This window comes from Schistocerca americana, chromosome X (genome assembly GCF_021461395.2).
Source record: "Schistocerca americana isolate TAMUIC-IGC-003095 chromosome X, iqSchAmer2.1, whole genome shotgun sequence".
NCBI lineage: Eukaryota > Metazoa > Arthropoda > Insecta > Orthoptera > Acrididae > Schistocerca > Schistocerca americana.
Window position 1 is genome coordinate 763,297,012 of NC_060130.1, and position 22,081 is coordinate 763,319,092.

The 22,081-nt window shown below is 44.6% G+C and overlaps 1 protein-coding gene across 2 annotated transcripts in view; it reads left to right on the forward strand.

The window, feature by feature from the left end:
* Positions 1-13,534: 13,534 nt before the first annotated feature.
* Positions 13,535-22,081, forward strand: part of LOC124555784 (PDZ domain-containing protein 8) — a 236,876-nt gene continuing 228,329 nt past the window's right edge. For both annotated transcript variants that reach the window (XM_047129838.1, XM_047129840.1), the window contains exon 1: positions 13,535-13,989. In XM_047129838.1, the coding sequence (XP_046985794.1) occupies positions 13,831-13,989 (159 nt within the window). In that variant the 5' untranslated portion in view covers positions 13,535-13,830. The remainder of the gene's footprint in view (positions 13,990-22,081) is intronic.

A 22,081-nucleotide genomic window follows, 5' to 3' on the forward strand; every position in this document is an offset into this window, starting at 1 on the left:
TAAATACTGCTAACCCATCTTCTTACATTCATTTTGCAAGTGAATAAAATTTTGGGTAGAATTTACCATTTTATGAATATGCCATTGCCGTAGACATACGCGAAAACAGTGTCTTACCAAAACGAAAAAATTGCATTGGACACACTTGAAATATCTTAATTCTGACATTTTTTGAAACTTTATTGTACAATTTCTCAAAGCAGCACATTTGTCCCTTCCCAGTGTTTACTGCCATACGTATATTTACGTATGGTAATTCTGGAAAAGTCAAAATATGAAATGTATTCCTGCATGTTTTAATTCTTTATTAATAACACTTGTCATTCTTCTTATTTGTAGCTTCTTAAATATTAAATGATTGTTTTCCAAAACTTCTGTTTCCCCAGAACATCAGCCCACATTGTAAGAGACTCTTCACATTTGTATAGTCACCATATACGCTACTGGCCATTAAAATTGCTACACCACGAAGATGACGTGCTACAGAAGCGGTTCACCGGCGTTGCCTCGTGAAACGTTGTTGTGATGCCACGTGTAAGGAGGAGAAATGCGTACCATCACGTTTCCGACTTTGATAAAGGTCCGATTGTAGCCTCTCGCGATTGCGGTTTATCCTATCCCGACATTGCTGCTGGCGTTGGTCCAGATCTAATGACTGTTAGCAGAATATGCAATCGGTGGGTTCAGGAGGGTAATACGGAACGCCGTGCTGGATCCCAACGGCCTCGTATCTCTAGCAGTCGAGGTGACAGGCATCTTACCCGCATGGCTGTAACGGATCGTGCAGCCACGTCTCGATCCCTGAGTCAACAGATGGGGACGTTTGAAAGACCACAACCACCTGCACGAACAGTTTGACGACGTTTGCAGCAGCATGGACTATCGGCTCGGAGACCATGGCTGCGGTTACCCTTGACGCTGCATCACAGACAGGAAAGCATGCGATGGTGTACTCAACGACGAACCTAAGTGCACGAATGGCAAAACGTCATTTTTTCGGATAAATTCAGGTTCTGTTTACAGCATCATGATGGTTGCATCCGTGTTTGGCGACATCGCGATGAACGCACATTGGAAGCGTGTATTCGTCATCGCCATACTGGTGTATCACCCGGCGTGATGGTATGGGGTACCATTGGTTACACGTCTCGGTCACCTCTTGTTCGCATTTACGGCTGTCTGAACAGTGGACGTTACATTTCAGATGTGCTACGACCTGTGGCTCTATCCTTCATTCGATCCCTGCGAAGCCCTACATTTCAGCAGGATAATGCACGACCGCGTGTTGCAGGTCCTGTACGGGCCTTTCTGGATACAGAAAATGTTCGACTGCTGCCCTGGCCAGCACATTCTTCAGATCTCTCACCAATTGAAATCGTCTGGTCAATGGTGGCCGAGCAACTGGCTCGTCACAATACGCCAGTCAGTACTCTTGATGAACTGTGGTATCGTGTTGAAGCTACATTGGCAGCTGTACCTGTACACGCCATCCAATCTCTGCTTGTCAATGCCCAGGCGTATCAAGGCCGTTATTACAGGTAGAGGTGGTTGTTTTCGGTACTGATTTCTCAGGATCTATGCACCCAAACTGCGTGAAAATATAATCACATGTCAGTGCTAGTATAATATATTTGTCCAATGAATACCGGTTTATCATCTGCATTTCTTCTTGGTGAAGCAATTTTAATGGCCAGTAGTGTAGTAATGTTTCAGTTTTCCAGTAATCCCTAAGCATCCTCAAGACATACCAGTATTTACTCAACTTTTTGTGCAAAAGTTTAACATGTTCTTACCATCTTAAAAGTTCATGTAAACAAACCACTTGAAACTTTGTACAAGATTTTTATTCAAAGCTAAAGCCACCTAATTCAAGAATTGCATTACTTCTGGATTTTGTTCTTATGTATCTAAAGCTAATTCATACAATTTTCTTCTCATTTATTTCCATTTAAGTCCCTCTAAATCAACTTTCTGCTAATTTTGTTGTCTCAGAGACCTACTGTAAATTTCTTTAAAATTAAAAAAAAACGTATATGTACAATATACAATCTGAGATATAATGAATCATGCAGGCAACATTTCAAGAAACTTGGCATTATGACACTGCCCTCTGTTTACATTTATAGTATTATATCATTGGTTAAAACCTATCTAGCAGCAAAGACGGACCATTAATATTAAATGAACACATTCATAACTACAATACAAGGCAGCAGTCTGATCTACATATGTTTCAGTCCAGAACAACTGGCTACCGGTACCTAAAAAGTGTTCTACATGTTAGGATATGGATGTACTATAGCCAGCTGAAATTTAAAAAAATAGAAATCCCAAGTGTTTTCATAGATAAATTTTAAAAAAAACTTTTATAACGAAACTTTTACACAGTAAATGATTTTTTTGAAAAATGATACAAATGTTAACTAATTTCTTAATAAAGTGTCATGTGGGCTTATTATAGTACCTACATGTTTCCTTCAAGTGCGTACAAATGAAAGTACAATATAATGCCTATTACTGTCTTGTAATATTGAACAACAAACTTTCACTAAACAATTAAAATTGTACAATAGTATTGTAAAAATTAGTTGTAATTGTATTCTGGCATGCCCGGTATCAGATGTGGAAATTGTGGAATATTATGATTACTTGGATCAATAAAATACACTCCTGGAAATGGAAAAAAGAACACATTGACACCGGTGTGTCAGACCCACCATACTTGCTCCGGACACTGCGAGAGGGCTGTACAAGCAATGATCACACGCACGGCACAGCGGACACACCAGGAACCGCGGTGTTGGCCGTCGAATGGCGCTAGCTGCGCAGCATTTGTGCACCGCCGTCGTCAGTGTCAGCCAGTTTGCCGTGGCATACGGAGCTCCATCGCAGTCTTTAACACTGGTAGCATGCCGCGACAGCGTGGACGTGAACCGTATGTGCAGTTGACGGACTTTGAGCGAGGGTGTATAGTGGGCATGCGGGAGGCCGGGTGGACGTACCGCCGAATTGCTCAACACGTGGGGCGTGAGGTCTCCACAGTACATCGATGTTGTCGCCAGTGGTCGGCGGAAGGTGCACGTGCCCGTCGACCTGGGACTGGACCGCAGCGACGCACGGATGCACGCCAAGACCATAGGATCCTACGCAAGTGCCGTAGGGGACCGCACCGCCACTTCCCAGCAAATTAGGGACACTGTTGCTCCTGGGGTATCGGCGAGGACCATTCGCAACCGTCTCCATGAAGCTGGGCTACGGTCCCGCACACCGTTAGGCCGTCTTCCGCTCACGCCCCAACATCGTGCAGCCCGCCTCCAGTGGTGTCGCGACAGGCGTGAATGGAGGGACGAATGGAGACGTGTCGTCTTCAGCGATGAGAGTCGCTTCTGCCTTGGTGCCAATGATGGTCGTATGCGTGTTTGGCGCCGTGCAGGTGAGCGCCACAATCAGGACTGCATACGACCGAGGCACACAGGGCCAACACCCGGCATCATGGTGTGGGGAGCGATCTCCTACACTGGCCGTACACCACTGGTGATCGTCGAGGGGACACTGAATAGTGCACGGTACATCCAAACCGTCATCAAACCCATCGTTCTACCATTCCTACACCGGCAAGGGAACTTGCTGTTCCAACAGGACAATGCACGTCCGCATGTATCCCATGCCACCCAACGTGCTCTAGAAGGTGTAAGTCAACTACCCTGGCCAGCAAGATCTCCGGATCTGTCCCCCATTGAGCATGTTTGGGACTGGATGAAGCGTCGTCTCACGCGGTCTGCACGTCCAGCACGAACGCTGGTCCAACTGAGGCGCCAGGTGGAAATGGCATGGCAAGCCGTTCCACAGGACTACATCCAGCATCTCTACGATCGTCTCCATGGGAGAATAGCAGCCTGCATTGCTGCGAAAGGTGGATATACACTATACTAGTGCCGACATTGTGCATGCTCTGTTGCCTGTGTCTATGTGCCTGTGGTTCTGTCAGTGTGATCATGTGATGTATCTGACCTCAGGAATGTGTCAATAAAGTTTCCCCTTCCTGGGACAATGAATTCACGGTGTTCTTATTTCAATTTCCAGGAGTGTACAATATAAATTAGCTTCATTGTGTCCCTTAGTTAAGAGGCTAGTGAATAACACTGAATCTGTTGTAGGCAGGTGGCATGGTAAAAGAGTTATAAAAAATCATGAGGTACTCTACAAGCAATATTCCCATGTTCTGAAAAGTAATTTTTATATTGATGACACTGTGGCGCTGATGAAATCGACACCAACTGCGATATGCATTCATCTTTGGACTCTAAGCTTTATCTTTGGCTGTTCCGCCATGTTGAGTCAGTTCTTTGTGATCCTTGTATGTGTTAAGGTTAATAAATGAACTATTGCTAAATGGATGTGATTATTGGTGCAACCAACCCGGTAATCCTCCTCACTGGTGACCCTGTGTTGTAACGTCTTCCGTTTTCGCCGTCTTACTGTGTCCGCGACCTCTGCGTCTGTTATTTTCGCGTGTATTACATCGACACAGCATTCGAACAATGACTTCGGCCCAGCACGTAACGCCGGATTTTGTGATCGACAGGCATCATGTTGCGGGCGATGTACACCTGCTAGGACTGCAATACAATGCCTCTCACACGATGCTCCCGCCGAATTTTTCTGGACGTTTTCGAGCCTGCAACAATAAGTGAGGGTAGGAGTGCACTTGACTCTGGTTATCAAACGGCTTTGTTCCCACCACTTGTGCCCTCCCTCATCGACTGTGCAGTTATCTCTCACGGATCTCTGTGCAGTGCGGGATCAATGCCGATTTCTGCAAATGCTTCGTTGGACAACCTACTACCGCCAGGACAACGATTTGCCACGCCGCAATCCTTGCAGTACCATGCGGATGCCTACCACGTGGCCAGAACTGCTTTGTTCACAGGTCTACCTCCTCAGCATCCGACCACGCCTGCTCCTGCCTCGGTTCAGCATCAGCACATACCTTCCTGCTTCGATACCTCCACCTGCAATATGAACAATAACTTGTTATCTGTACCTGACCTCCACCTCCATCCCACTGCTACGCCTCAGTGTTCTGTGCCAAGACATTCACCTTATCCGCACACTGTTTTGAGTGAAGTGACTATGAACAGTGAACATTCACACATTCCGTCCCACGTTTGACATCATTTCCCACACTGTGCTTCTGGACAGCCCGCACCTCCGCAGCCTCCCTGCAACACAGTTGGCCCCGGCGCTGATCATACGTCTTGCTTTCCGTGGACTAACACGCGTTCTCAAACTTTGAAATTTTCTTACCTGTCGCCCCTGCGCCGGCTCCAGTCGAGCTTCCGCTACCGTTCTCGACACATCTCGGTGCTTCATCCGCGTCGGTCTTCCGCGACGCGTCAATCTGAACACACCCGTAACGTGTTGAGCTTCCGCTACCGCAATCAACACATTACGATGTCTTACCCGCGTCGGCCTTCTGCGTCGCGACGGATCGCGCTCAACCACAACGTGTCACCTTCACGCTGGCACCCAAACAGCCGTCGTTGCCATATCCCCTGGAGGCACACTCTCCTGGAGTACTACAGCAACAACAGCTCGATTCAGGCAGGGCCCCGACGAACTCAACCTGTTCTTCCGAACATTCTACAACGCTTACCGACGCTGCCGCCATTTAATCCCGACAGAGCAACAACCTGGTTCAAAATTTTGGACGAAGTGTTTGACCATTACGAACTCGACGAGTCAACCAGGTTTCTGTGCCTCATCACCCACCTGCACGACCAGGAGGACTTGATTGCTGACCTGGTCGACGCCCCAGACTCATCTACCAGGTACACTTTAGCCAAAAAGACAGTTCTACGTCGGCTTGCACGCTCAACTGAGGCAGCAATACGGCAAGTGCTCCACGTCGAGCAACTAGGCAACGACAAACCTTCCAAGCTCTGGAGACGGCTACGTGCCCTGGTCAGCGCCGATCTATTCTCTGACACAGCTCTCCTCGCCATCTGGTCGGATAAACTATCTCCTCACATCCACTTTGCTCTGGCTCAAAGGTCTCCTGAACCTTTCGAGCAAAGAATGACAACTGCTGACAAGCTACACGATGCATCACTGCTCTATTTCGCCAGCCACTGCCTACCTGACAAGTCTCAGGTTTAGGCTCATCACCCTGCGGCCGGACGCGGCCGGGGCTGTACTGTGCCGACCGTTCCGCTCACTCCGGTAAGCAGTAAACAAGCAATTGGGACGTCACCAGGTCTGCCCACAGTCACGCTCCCTCCTGCAACCGACCCTGCTGCGGCCACCAAACCTCAGCCACCACCTCTGGCAACGAACTTTCCGCAGGAAATGCAGCCGCAATACCTGTACTGTTACTTCCACACACTGTTTGGAGAGGCGGCACGGAACTGCAGGCCACCCTGCTACTTCCCAAACGCCAATCGCAGGTAGGTCCAGGTGCTGCCTCCTGCACACAACATGGCAGGCACCCCCCAGTACTCCATTCTGTCCAGGAACGACCGGATAATTGCGGACGACTGTACATTAAAGACATTTCGTCGGGATACCTTTTCCTAGTGGACACAGGCGCCGATGTTTCGCTGCTGCCTACGTCCTTAGCGCCGCCGAACATCCGCCCTCATCATACTTCACTGCAAGCCATGAATTCAACTAAACTACAATGCTCAGGTTCAAGTTCCCACGTCGTCTCACTCTCCGTAAACTGCAAACTCGAGTGGACTTTTTTAGTGTGCGAAATTGACGAACCTATACTAGGCATTGACTTCTTGCGACACCACAAACGTTCACCGGACCTAGTATGAAACACCGTGTTTCATCATCCGTCCAAAGCTCACTTCCCCTGCGCTCTGTCGAGCAACCCCCCGTGACACATCAGTCCGGGCTCATCTCATCCATACATGCTCGTCTCTGTCGACCATGTTACAAGAAACCATGCACAAGTGCCTTGGCGAGCTTGAACACATCGCTCGCCTACGCAAGGAAAACTTCGAGCTCTCCCTCCAGCTCCACGAAACACAGCTCCAGCTCTCCGATGCAGCGAAGGAATTTCAGACACTACGGAAAGGACAAAGGAAGATCAGTAAGTGCACCGAACCTGCTTGCAGTCCCAGCAATCGAGCCTCCGTGTGTTTACCTCCCGCTACCCCTTGCAACTGTGCTATCAAGACTGCCATAACATGTACTGACAGTTCCGCAGGGCCACACTCTCCTAACATGGCAGCATTTGACACTCAGCCAGACACAAGTGCACATGCGCAATGAGTGTCACGTGCTCCCGAACTGACAGCTCCTACCCCACCCCTCGCAGACAGCATCTCAAACTATGCAAATTCGGCTCCTGTGCGCCGCCGTGCGACCGCCACTGACAACACAAACAGTGCACTCATACCAAGCGTTTCGCCTGCGACCGTGCTGCCACAGGCCGCACCCTCGGACAGTGGGCTCACTAACGGCTCACGAGCTCTACCGAGCTCACCCGACCACAGTGCCACTGCTTCGGGCTGGCGGCCATCTTGTCGTGTTGACTCCTGGGACACTTTGCCGCCTCGACTCCCGTCGGATCAGCTGAGTGGCTCCGAACTCCACGACCATGCCTCACCTGTCCCACCCACCACACGTTGCAAACAAACCGCCTCCCGTGCCGCCGCCAACATTTCTGTCATCACCAACGGCATGGTTCACAAACTTTGCCTCACGCCAGGTCCACCGATCTCCAGTAAACTAAGTCCACTTTGCCCTGAGCGCCTCTCTGACCTTAAAAATCAGATTTCTGCCAGTAGCTGGTCTACACTCATACGTATGACACCCAAGAAAGACAGGTCGTGGCGCATGTGGGGAGACTACCATCGACTAAACGCACAAACAATTATGGACAGACCGAGCGAGGTGGCGCAGTGGTTACACACTGGACTCGCATTCGGAAGGACGACGGTTCAATCCCGCGTCCGGCCATCCTGATTTAGGTTTTCCGTGATTTCCCTAAATCACTCCAGGCAGATGCCGGGATGGTTCCTCTGAAAGGGCACGGCCGACTTCCTCCCCCATCCTTCCCTATTCCGATGAGACCGATGACCACGCTGTCTGGTCTCCTTCCCCAAAACCAACCAATTATGGACACCTACCACATACCCAACATTGCCGACTTTACCAGTTCCCTCGCAGGTGCGACCACGTTCTCTGTCATTGATTGCAAACAGGCCTACTACCAGATCCCCATGGCACCTGAAGACATCGAGAAGACAGAAATCACCACCCCCATCGGGTTATTTCAGTTTCAATTCATGCTCTTCGGTCTGAAAAACGCAACCTAGACCTAGCAATGCTTCATCAACGAAGTGCTATTCGACCTAAAATTCTGCTTTGCATATCTTGATGACGTTCTTGTGTTCAGCTCCTCCGTCGAGGACAACATTCGACATGTGCAAACTGTTATGAACACTCTCGCGGCAGCAGTCATCGAGACCAACCAGGATAAATTACAGCTAAATCAACCTGCTGTCACTTTTCTTGGTTTTCGGGTCTCTGCTGATGGCATTTAACCGCCCCCTGTGAAAATACAAACAATACTAAACCTACCCAGACCTTCGTCATTCAACGAGCTCTGGCGCTTTCTGGGGACGGTTAATTATTATCGCAGACATCTACCTCAGGCTGCGGACATTCAGGCTCCACTGACAGACACCTTGGCAGGCACCAACACCTCTGGATCTCGGCCCATTCCATGTACCCATGCTATGACTGACTCTTTCATTGCCCTCAAAAATCTTCTTGCCGAGGCCTGCACCATCGCGCATCCTCATCCCAATGCGCAGCTTTTCATCACCACAGATATGAGCGATACTGCCATCGTTGCTGTCCTTAGCCAGACAATCGATGGCCAAACTTCGCCTCTGCAGTTCTTCTCGCGCAAGCTCACCAATGCACAACGGAAATATTCCACATTTGACAGGCAGTTGCTCACGGCCTACAAAGCGATCAAGCATTTTAAGACTGACGTTGAGGGACGCTCTTTCTATGTTTTAACGGACCACAAAACTCTGGCTGCGGCCATTACAAACCTGCCAACTGACCCGCCTCCTCGCCGCTTCAGATACATGGACTTCATATCTCAGTTCACCACTGATGTCAGACACATAAAGGGTGCTGACAATATGGTTGCTGATTTCCTTTCACGAGTCGACGCTGTCCATTCGCTGTTAGAGCTCTCTGAACTGCCTAACCTCCAACCCACCAAAGAGGAAACACAAAACCTGATTTCAGACTCTACTTCTTCACTACACTTCGTCCGCACCACGTTCCCTGGCATTTCTGGTGAGATCTGGTGCGACGACAGTATGGGCACGTTACACCCCCTCATCCCAACCATGCTCCGTCGAGTTGTCTTCAACGCATTGCATAATTTAGCCCACCCCGGTGTTCGTGCGTCCACGCGCCTCATAGTGGAGCACTTTGTATGGAGAAGTGTCAACAATGACTGGCAGCAAGAGGCACACTCCTGCGTTGCGTACCAACGCTGCAAATTACACAAGCACACTTCACCCCCCCCCTCGGCGCGTTTTCGATCCCTCTTGGGCGTTTCCAGCATATTCATATTGACATTGTCGGCCCTCTCTCCCCCTCTAATGGCTTTCGTTATGTTCTCTCGTCTATCGACCGAACAACTCACTGGGTCGAGGCTGTCCCTCTCCCTAATATTATGCCAGAAACTGTTGCTCGAGCTTTCGTCGAGTCATGGGTATTGCATTTCGGATATCCAGCTATCATCACGACTGACAAGGGCAGACAATTCGAGTCGGTCCTGTTCAACGGGATTTGTAACATTTGCGGCATCCGGCGCATCCATACCACAGCATATCATCCGCGAAGTACGGGCTATTCGAGCGCTGGCACCGCACTTTCAAGGTGGCTCTTTGATGCCACGACTGTCTATGGACGGAGGCCCTTCCCCTTGTGCTACTCGGCATTCGTGCGATTTATAAGGAAGACCTCAAAGGCACAATAGCCGAGTTCGTATACGGCCATAACATTGTTCTCCCTGCCAGACTTGTGAGCCCTTCCGCTTCTCACCCTCAGTCTGACTTACCTTCCTTCGCGGACCGTGTCAGATGCCACTTCATCAACTTCCATATCCCTCCACCTGCCAGCCATTCCCGCACTAAGGTTCACATCCCGAAATCTCTGGACAATTGCAAGTACGTCATGCTCCGAGATGACACAGTCCGTGCTCCATACACCGGCCCGTGCTGAGTTCTCCGGAGCTCAGCCAACACCTATGACATCCAGATGAAAGATTCAGCTGTTACAGTCTCTCTCAACAGACTTAAGCCTGCTCATGTTGAGCCTTCTTCTACCCCCTTCAGGCCACGACCACGCCACTCACTGTCGTGGCTCAGGATGCTCCGACCACTCCCTCCACGTCGGACCTACACACTCGATTGAGTGATTTCCAGCTCCAATCGTCGAGCTCTCCTCCGACCTCGCCCTCTACTCTGGTCTCACGCACTCCGTCGAGTAACCACATGTTCCCCACATCGAGCTTACCTACGATCACGCCCTCGCCGCCGGCCCCTTCGCCGATCCCTTTGAACTCTCCACCATCGCCTGCCTCAACCTGTCGAGGTTTCTCACGCCCCCCATCTTGAATGTGCCCTCACTCGAGGTGTTTGTGCCTGTCCCCCGGACATAATCCACGACATGTCAATAATACTGTGTGATTATACACTGTCCGTCGTGTGTTTCTCTTCATCCTGTGCTCATGACACAACCTCCGCCATTCCCTGCCACCTGGTGAAATGTGTTCCCCTCCTGCCCGATGTCGACCTGGACATGCTTCGTGTGTTCGCCACGCCCTCCGGAGACATCGTCGTCGTCGCTCTGTTCCACCCGCAAACCGCCAGCCTACCTGTTGCCGCACGACCAGCATGCCCAGTACGACGCCCGGCTCCCTTCAACGACTTCCAGATTCGGTGGCCGAACTTCATTCGCGACATCTACCCACACAGCTGCCCGACGACGCTGTCGAGCTGACCGTGGTCCGGCTCCCGCGGACCACCCCTGCCGACGCCATAGTCACCCGCCCCCCCACCCCCCGGGCACCTGAAGAGTACTCCGTATTGCGGGGGGGAGGGGGGGCTATGTGGCGCTTTGGGTGTTCAGCCAGTTCTTTGTGATCCTTGTATTGTTAAGGTTAATGAATGAACTATTGCTAAATGGATGTCATTATTGGTGCAACCAACCCGGTAATCCTCCTCAACACATTTCTGTCATCAGTAGTCTGTCTGAGTGATATGACTCAAACAAGTTATAGGCAACTACACAGATACCATGTTTGTAACATTTTCTAACAAGGGAACCTCCCCATCGCACCCCTCTCAGATTTAGTTATAAGTTGGCACAGTGGATACGCCTTGAAAAACTGAACACAGATCAATTGAGAAAACAGGAAGAAGTTGATTGGAACTATGAAAAAAATAAGCAAGATATACAAACTGAGTAGTCCATCAGAAGATAGGCAACATCGAGGACAATGTGCGCTCAGGAGCGCCATGGTCCCGTGGTTAGCGTGAGCAGCTGCGGAACGAAAGGTCCTTGGTTCAAGTCTTCCCTCGAGTGAAAAGTTTTAATTTTTTGTTTTCAGACAATTATTATCTGTCCGTCCGTCCGATGCGATCATTTTTTTGGGAGTGATTATCACATCGACAAGAAAACCTAAATCGGGCAAGGTAGAAGAATCTTTTTACCCATTTGCCAAGTGTACAAGTTAGGTGGGTCGACAACATATTCCTGTCATGTGACGCACATGCCGTCACCAGTGTCGTATAGAATATATCAGACGTGTTTTCCTGTGGAGGAATCGGTTGACCTATGACCTTGCGATCAAATGTTTTGGTTCCCATTGGAGAGGCACGTCATTTCGTCTACTAATCGCACGGTTTTGCGGTGCGGTCGCAAAACACAGACACTAAACGTGTTACAGTGAACAGAGACGTCAATGAACGTACGGACAGATCATAACTTTGCGAAAATAAAGTAAGTAAAATTTTCACTTGAGGGGCTGTTCACGCTAACCACGGGACCAAGGCACTCTTGATGTAGCATTGTCCTTGTATTGCTTATGTTGCAAATGGACTACTCAGTTTGTATATTTTGCTTTTTTTTCATAGTTCCATACAACTTCTTCCGGTTTTCTGGATTGATCTGTGTTCAGTTTTTCAAGGCCTCTCCACTGTGCCAGCTTATAACTAAATCTGAGTGGGGTGCGATGGGGAGGTTCCCTTGTAAGCAGAAGTTTATGGATGAGCAGATCAAAGGCTTTACATATAATAGAAACTGACCACAGTTTAACTCATCTTGAGCACGGAATTCAGAATATGCTTCAAGACGTCAGTAGATTTACCATTTTGAGCAATAACTAGTGCGTTTCAGTCAAAAAGTTACATAAACCTCCAAGCATTATTACCCCAATGATATTAGGAAAGCTAGATAATGGTGAGACTGATCTGCAGTTTCACACGTCTTCAGTATTATCTTTTTTGTGAAGTTGCCTTAGTCTCAATACTGATTGTTATGCTTGTTGAGAACATTCCTGTAATAAATGACAATGGTAGGTAGCAGAGAATTTATTTAGCTTGAGAATTTCAATGACCTTGTCTGGGATACCATGCGGACCACAGGATGTTTTGTATTTTGTGTCTTGATTGTACCGAGCGAGGTGGCGCAGTGGTTACACACTGGACTCGCATTCGGAAGGACGACGGTTCAATCCCGCGTCCGGCCATCCTGATTTAGGTTTTCCGCGATTTCCCTAAATCACTCCAGGCAAATGCCGGGATGGTTCCTCTGAAAGGGCACGGCCGACTTCCTTCCCCATCCTTCCCTAATCTGATGAGACCGATGACCACGCTGTCTGGTCTCCTTCCCCAAACCAACCAACCAACCATCTTGATTGTATGTATTATTTCTGCTATAGTCATTGGATACAGAAAGGCAATATTTTGAAGTACTTTCGCATCATCACGTTGATAACTGTGGCCTAACTAAACGAAATAATTTATAACACCAACAAAAAATAACAAAGAACGAACAACAAAGATTTAGAATAACTACTAATATCAACCACGACCTAATGGAAGCACGACGAAACAAAGTACAGAGGATGTTGTGTATCTGGAGGAAATGAGCTTGGTGGTCACGTGATAAACAAGGGGCAGATGACGCGAGCCGTGGAAACTTTGTTTTCGCGAAACCATGTGAATTGGCTTTCAACTGCGAAATTACAGACTATGGACGCTCCTACAATTAACTGTCATGCTATAGCTGTGTATTTAACTCAATAAACTAAGTACCTGGTTCAAAGCATTAACAAGACATAACTATTAAACATTCAATTGCGAATTATATTGTAGGTGCTCTTCGTAGGAGTTGTTCGAGCGCTGAATTATTTTTTATGGTTCGTAAGCAGTGGAGTAGTTCTCACTACACCTTTGAAGTTCGGTTCCAAGGATGTTACACAAAACGTGGTCGACGCATTGTCAACTCCGTGTATTGTGGTAGTGAGAATGTCAAACAAGGTGTTTTGTTTAGCAATTAATGTTTAGCGTGTGCGTAATGTTTCTTCTTTGTATACTAGTTATGAGTTCGCTATAAGCACTCATCGTCATATAATTTGTTTCGAAGGCTTGTAATTGATTCAGTGCGGTGCCGACAACAGCAGACGACGACATGGAAAGAAGAAGATTTCGATGATGATTACAATCCTAGTAAAGAAACGAGGGAGATGATTTGATTACAAAAGAATAGAATTGCAGGAATATGTGGTTATTGTTGTTGTTCGTAGGGTTCATATCGTTAGTGGCCGGCATATGCATCACCCTTAGTGTTCAGTGGTATATTTTTCGTAGATATTTACAAACTCTTCCTTACGTCGGACCTCCGGAGACAACAGAAGCAGATCCTTTTAGACTTCCACAGGTGTGTGAAAGTACTTTTGATATATTTATATTGCCGTTGATAGAAATTTGTTCAATTTTATCATATGGAGGCGCACACCCTATGCATTGGCAGAATGTGTAGATCTTCGATTGTGCATGTATTCAGCAAACATGACGAGTTTTACAGTATCCTATTGAATATGTTTCGCGATAGTTTTTAACTGTGTCTTCTTAAACAACGTTGATCATTTGAACAGCAAACTTTTATTTATTCTAGGAACACAGGGCAAGATTTTGAGTTGTCTAATTATGGCAAATTCTTCGTAAGTCTCTGCAGTAGTTTAATTTGTTGTGTATAAGCTGAGCAGAAATGGGCGTGGTTCTAATTTCTGTTATCTTTGTAGAAGAAGAGCTAACAGTAAATTTTGTCATTTGATGAACTATGTCTAAGGGTTAAGTAATGTAGCAGTACATGCCCTTTCTGTCTTTATACTATTTTATTTTATCTTGTGGTGGCTTGCTAAAGCCTAAGCATTTAGTGTGACCTCTCCATTTCATGATTCATAATTTTCTTCTTGTGTAATATTTTTGTGCTGGAAATTTGGGAAAAATGATCTTGGCAGAGCCTCCATTATTTTGCTAAGTTTTCCTGGAGTTACACTGAACGCAAGAACTATTGTCGTAATTTCAGCAATTTTTCGCACAACAGTATATGCACTTCCCCTTGACTCTTTTCTTTCTTTCTCCATGCCCCCCCCCCCCCCCCCCTCATCTAATGCACTGAACTGGATTTAAATGAGTATACATTTTGTTTACTTGTTTGTGTAAGTATTTCATGTGAAAGAGTAGTAAATTCTCTGTTCTGAAACCTTACAGCATGAAAGTTTGCACCACTGAGGCATAATATGAACTTTTATTTTCTTAATTCCAATGGAGTGAAAGTAGTATTGTTTGCTTTCAGTAAGTTGTCTGATTTATCCTGTTTACGATTGAGTTGAAAATGGTTTGTACCGAAGTCAATGCTTCAGATAATTAATTTGATAGACACTGAATTATTCTGGTACAATAGTCAGCAGCTTGTGGTCTTGTCGTTAGCATTACTGACTCTTATTCATGGGGCCCTGTGCTCAGTTCCAAACCAACTCGGTGTGTGTGTGTGTGTGTGTGTGTGTGTGTGTGTGAGAGAGAGAGAGAGAGAGAGAGAGAGAGAGAGAGAGAGAGAGATATCATTATTTAATCCTCATTGGCGCCCAAGTCACCAAAGTGGCATCAGATGAAAAGACATATCAGGTGGCTGAACTTCCCAGAAGGGGTCTGCTGGCAAAAGAGCCTCATGCATATTTCACATTTCAGATATAATCCTGACTCAGCAGGAGGAGTTCAGAAAGTGCGTTCTGCCTTAGTGTATTTGGTTTTCACTCTTATGTATTAAGTTTCCCAAATTGTATGTTAACCACTGGTAGTTTCTGTTTTCTTAATGGGAATGTCACATAGTGGTTGAAAGAATACTGTAGAAAGTCAAGTAAAATTGTCGCCCTCTATTTTACATAGGGTATGAAAACCCTGTATACTCTTCTTCTTGTCCTATTTCACATTCTGTTTAGCAGTACTTCCTTATTACACTTGTTTATACTTGGTAAGAAGGCCAGTGGAGTTATTCTTATGTTGTATTAGATACATTTTCAATACTATGTGGGGTTACTTGTATTTGTATTCTCCAACCATCTTCTTCCTATTCATTTTACCCCTCCAGAAAAATTCCACCCGCATTCGGGAGGACGACGGTTCAATCCCGCGTCCGGCCATCCTGATTTAGGTTTTCCGTGATTTCCCTAAATCGCTCCAGGCAAATGCTGGGATGGTTCCTTTCAAAGGGCACGGTCGATTTCCTTCCCCATCCTTCCCTAATCCGATGAGACCGATGACCTCGCTGTTTGGTCTCTTCCCCCAAAGCAACTCAAAAGTTCCACCCAATTATTTTGTAGCTAAATTACCAGCAGAAACACATGTGGGTGAGTGAACAAGTGATTGTCATGTCCTCAAATTGTAGTGACAGATAAGGGAGGAGATATTGTCTTAGATGATTTGTGTTGCACAATTTTATTTTAACTCTGCAGTAAACCTTTTGGAACTTAAAGCAGGTCACTGATGCTTACTGTCTTAAAACTTTCTTCCGTAAGCGTTACTTTATCAGGAATATAGACCGATCTATCACAGCACTCCTGAATTTGTAAATGAAGACAGGGTGGAGATACTGCCACACTCAAGCTTAGTAGTTTTTGTTTATAGCAATATATTTTTTATTGTTTTATATTAATATTTTCTGAAAAGTACAATTGTTGGCTACCCTGGCTGATGTATTTGACTATTCAAATTTCATCATTGACTCATCCTGGATGGATTCTTAATGCACTGTAAAACTTCTGAAAAGTAGATTATTTGGAAGTGGTGTTCATGGATCATGTGGCTTAATTGGAGTGTTTGATACCACACCACTGAGTCAATCACACACTCACATTTCAAAGTAGCCTCAACCTTGGAATATGCTACAGATCATCATGTCACCACATCTAAGATTTTGTATTCACATTTCATGGCTTTGTAAACTTACAACCAAATGTCACCTTCCAACCTAGACCTTAGGCCTACTTACCATTCTTTGCAATCTCTGTCCCAAAAACTAATACAGATATGAAAGAAATATTGTCAGCGCTCTTTTCTCTTTCTGTTTGCACACTATGTTGTCACATCATCATTATGTTGAAGAACAAAGCTGTCATCTGGTAATGGTACCTTCAGTTGACCTGTGTACATTGTCTTTTGAGAATTTTCTGTTTGTCTCCAGCATTACCAGAATGATTGATTTCAAAGAGTTCTACACATTTAGTGTAGTTTGGTTTTTAATTTTTGTGCCTTATTTAACAGCAACAGTTATATTTGTGTGTCACCTTCTGATTTGTTCACTGACACATTGCTCAAGAGAATATTCCAGGCACTTACACGTGTTGTGTTACACCAGATACATTTTGGGTCAGCTACTAATCATTGTCAATAAATTGTGAGTGACTGAGGATCAGAGACGTATAGCTTTTTCATGGTCTGAAACATTATTGTTGTTTTAGAACTGGCTCCATGAAATTCGTCAAGCAATTCAGCAAAATTTACTTGAAGATTTTGAGCAGACAGCGCAATAAGGATATTGTTAATTTCTGGCTTAGCTGATGATTTTTCAGGTTTTAAGTTAGGACTAACTCATATTTGGGGATATTACAGGTTTTTATGCAGTTAATGAAAATTGCCAAAATCCACTTTTGCACTTGATCGCCGAAGTGTGTGCTCCGCTCCATTGTGATGTCATCTAGCCATGCTACCTTGCCAGCCATTCGGTTCTTCCATGTGAAAGTACTGTAAAAGTTCACTAGTCTTCATTACCTCTGCATGTACAATTTTGTAATATGACTTAGATTTAGGATGGTCCAGTTCACCATTATTTACAAGTTGACAGGCACTCTAGTCTGATGTTACATTTGTATATTCTTTTCTGATTGGTCAACTCAGGTGCTTGAGACGACTCGAAACTTCATGGTGGCTTGTGCTCAGATTTATCTCCTCCCATCAATTTACACAAAGCATCATCCTTGTTTCTTCGATATCACTGTTAATAGATCTTCTCTGACTGACAAGGTCACTTCACTAAAAGCATCATTATCAAGGTAGTTTTCATGTTCATGAGTTTCTGAAGTTAGATCCTATTTTGTATTGTGATTTGCAGCCTGATGGGATTGAGGCATGGAAACAATGCTCCAAAATGTTTGCAGAGTTGTCTTATGATTCTGGAACTAGTTCAGTACTAAGGATGCTGTTTTTCAGTGTAGAGGTGAACTTCTCCCAGTCTGCTTTCTTAAAATTATACCATTTTCAAAGAGGAACTGTTGGTGGTTGGATTGCAGAATACATCTGGCATACAACAGGATGGTGTTGTGTGTGGGTAATTGCCTCTTCCAGTAATTTCATAAATAACAGATATTTGTTCACTCACAAAGATGAGATCAGAATGACATCATCTCTATCTTGCACTGTTGAATGATGCTTGATGTTTATCATTTAGCAGCTGAGGTCACATGGATCTTTTGATTCTGCTACAGTGTCTCTAGTTTTGTCAGTATTTGAATAGCCCCATATAGTATTATGGGTACTGAAGTTGCCAACCACAAACTTGATATATTGATGCTGGAAGTTTCTTGGTTCCACAAATCTGAATTCAGTGCCTATGGGGGGAGGGCTTATGAACAGATGTTATGGAACAATTACCCACCTCTACTGTGAGAATTTCTATATCACCCTCCACTGATATTCTCATGTTGAGAAACTGAATATTAAGCTAGATGAAGGTGGCATTGCCATATTGTCGATGGTGATGTTAAGTCACCAGGCTTATCACTTTCATTTTGGAACAACAAGATCCAAATCACTATTAGTTTCATGATGCATATTAAATCACAGTTCTGGTCATGACACTCCTGACTTAGTAATTCTTCCGTGTTTGGTGACAGTCCGTCAGTATTGATTTAGATGATGGTCAGTTTTGGCTCTGAAAAGAGCTGTTTTTTTATAAACAATGTTGATCACTGAATTGCTTCTAGAGTGCTGATGTTCAGTTCAGTACCTGAATTTGTAGAGCTGGTACTGATGTAGAGGCACCACATGCAGGAATCAGCTTTACCCCCAGCTGTTATCTGAGTTTTAACAAAAGTTATTGAAAAAGATCCAGCTGCATTACTACAACTTGTTTTCAGGTGAAATTCGTACAGTCATGTTATAATACTAGTTTCTACATTAAATGTAGGTTTTCACCTACTTCAGTTAAATCTGTGCCCGCATCTCGTGGTCGTGCGGTAGCGTCCTCGCTTCCCACGCCCGGGTTCCCGGGTTCGATTCCCGGCGGGGTCAGGGATTTTCTCTGCCTCGTGGTGGCTGGGTGTTGTGTGATGTCCTTAGGTTAGTTAGGTTTAAGTAGTTCTAAGTTCTAGGGGACTGATGACCTAAGATGTTAAGTCCCATAGTGCTCAGAGCCATTTAAATCTGTGAAGTATTTATTGGTGGGATTACATACTCTTAGCCTTATACAAATCTGGTGTTGAGGCTCGTGCTAGAGCATTACAAGAGCTTAATGAATGTGCTTGTAGTTGTATGGGACATTCTCATCACACATTCTTCAAACATGATTTTTTAGCAGTTTTTGCCAGGTATAACAACTGATTTCAAGAGAATCCCTTATTGGAATTCATTGATCAACTAGAGTCCATTTCAAGGAGGAAGAAGACTGCCAATTGCAAATGCATAAGCCAGTGATAGGAATACTCACTCACTTTGGGATCATAAAAATCATTATGCAGAAATGTGTTCATTCCACTTAAGCAGCTTGTGTTCACCAAATACTATGTCAATTGTGGTGATAGAGCTTTGACTACTTTTCATTGACATTCTTTTCTTATATCTTGTAGCAAGAGGTTAAATCATAAGCTGCTTTCATGAAAAAATGCACCAGTGGACAAGAACCCAGTCATTCTGAAACATTTTAGAATAACTGTTTTCTAATAACTTGATACTGCTTATTAAGGTATATTGTACCACCATAGTTCCTGTAGTTGGCAACTTCACTAACACACAGAATCATACTACTTCTATTACTGCTCCTGCTGCTATGACTATTTAGATTTGAATTTTCTATGGATTTACCAATTTATTGTTGTCAAATCCTAAATTGGCTCCTTTAAAAAAGTCTGTGGCTTATTTCTTTTGCTTTGAACATAGGACAGGTGACAAAATCAATGCAAAGTACAACCTTATACTGGCTATAGTACTCTCTCCTTCTTGGAAATGAATGTAAAAGTTAAGGAACAACAGTGCAATGAGTGTACAGCAGCTCATGTAGTATAGTAGTTTCAGAACATGCTGTTGTCGTAAGCACTCATTTTCCTGGGTGGGCTAAATTGTTTGCTGTTATGTCAATTATGATGACAAAAACAACAGTGGCAGCAGCAGCAAATAAAAAGACAGCTACAAAAACAACCATCACTGTAATCTTTTGTATTACTATTGAATGATACTGGATGTTTGTAATCATTTCGTTTGTGTAGTGTATACTGCATTATATGTCGAATACTGAGGACTGATGTTGTTTCAGACAACAGTGGAAAATTAGGGTGGGTTCCAGTTTCCTTACCAACAACTCTTCATTACTCCATCACTATCATCATTTGCATATACAAAAAATGCTGCCAAAGAGCTGCTTGTTGCATGTATTAGATAGCAATTCCCACGTTAGCCCATCGCTCTCTTTCATTGACATTCTAGCCAAAGTAATGTTCTCAAATATCTATAACATTTTTTAAAAAGGGTTTACAGAATATAATGCTGTCCTTTAGGTGCTTATCAGTCATTTGATGTAACTGACATTAAACACTCTGTCCTGTAAGCCACTGAAATCAGTCTTTTCATTCGGTCTCCATGTTCAGTTCACAGTTTGGACATGTGTGCAACAGAAAATGTCATCTGATCATAATCATTAAATAAAGGTGATAACTGGGCACCCCAGTACATTGTTTTTGCTTATTACGGGAATTTTGTCAGCTTCCTGTTCTTGTTTCATAATCATTCAGAATAAGTCATCAATAATTCTTTATACAGTACTCTCATTTAATCCAAACATACCAATCATAAAATATCCTGCCCTTTACAATGTATTTTCTTATATTTCATTCATCAAACATCGTAACCCAACATGCTTCTACTCCATGTTAGGTTACCTGAATGTTTAGTAAATAATGCTTCTAAAAGAGCTGTTTGTCATAATACACTTGTAGTGAAGGGAAAAATGCTATTTCTCTTAACTATATTGAAACAGAAGAGATGTCAGTGGATATTTTCTTATATTTTAACATCGTTACATCATGTAATCTAAATGTGAAAAACATTGTTTAACTTTGTCCATGATGTTAGTAAATACTGTTTCATACATTTATCCTTATATTTACTTATAAAGCATTGACGCTAGTTGGTGTTCTCGTGAACCTATATTGTTATTTGTCTCAATAGCAATAATTTGTAAGGTGTAAATAACTGCATTGAGTAGGCTTGTTTCCAATGTCGCATAGTGAGAAGAGTAGGCAACCAGTGAAGTGACAATCTTGGCAGTTTTACTGAAACCATAAATTCTCAGTGCCAGTTTCATTCTGCTATGGACACAGAAGCTGAGAAAGAACTATCTGGAACATGTCATTTTCTGCCCCGAGATAAGTATGCAACAAAAATGTCATCCTGCCTCAGACCACAAATACACTATCTCATCAAAAGTATTAGTGGACTTAATAGGGGATGTGTCTACTCTTCTCCTTTGTAATAGCTTTGAACTCTTCTGGTGACACTTTAAATGAGGTGTCTGAATGTCTGTGGAGGAATGTCAGACCATTCTTCCACAAGAGCCAAAACTAGAAATGATAGTGATATTGGACACTTTGGTCTGGAGCGAAGTCATGTACTGACTTACGCAGGTGGTGTTCCATTGGGTTCAGGTCAGGAGTCTGGGCAGGCCAGTCCACTTCAGGCATTTGATTGTGCCTCACAGGTGCTGCTTTATGACAGGGTGCACTGTCATGCTGACATAGTCAATCATCATCTCCGAACTGTTTGTCTACTTTACACAGTACACAGTGTTGTAAAATGTGTGTACCTCCTTACGCTTTAATGTTTTATTAAGTACAATTAGGGGATCACACCCTAACTGTGAAAAACACCGCCATACCTTAACATCACTGACTCTGTACTTCATGTAGCACGATTCATCACTTCAAATCATTCGTTTCTAGTCATTCTCTGTCTTAGTGGCATCACTCTATACACCACCTCAAGCCTCCCCTAGTAGTGACTAAAGAAATGTGTAGCTTATGAGGAGGTGCTCAACCATATTACCCCATCACTTTAACTCCCTACACATATTCATTCTGAGAGCTGGGCGGCTGGTAGAACTTTAGAACGCACAAGTGATTCCTTCTGCTGATTTCATGGAGTTTTTACAACCATCCCCCGCAGTGCCCGACAGGGACAAGTCCATTGAAATTGTTCATAACTGA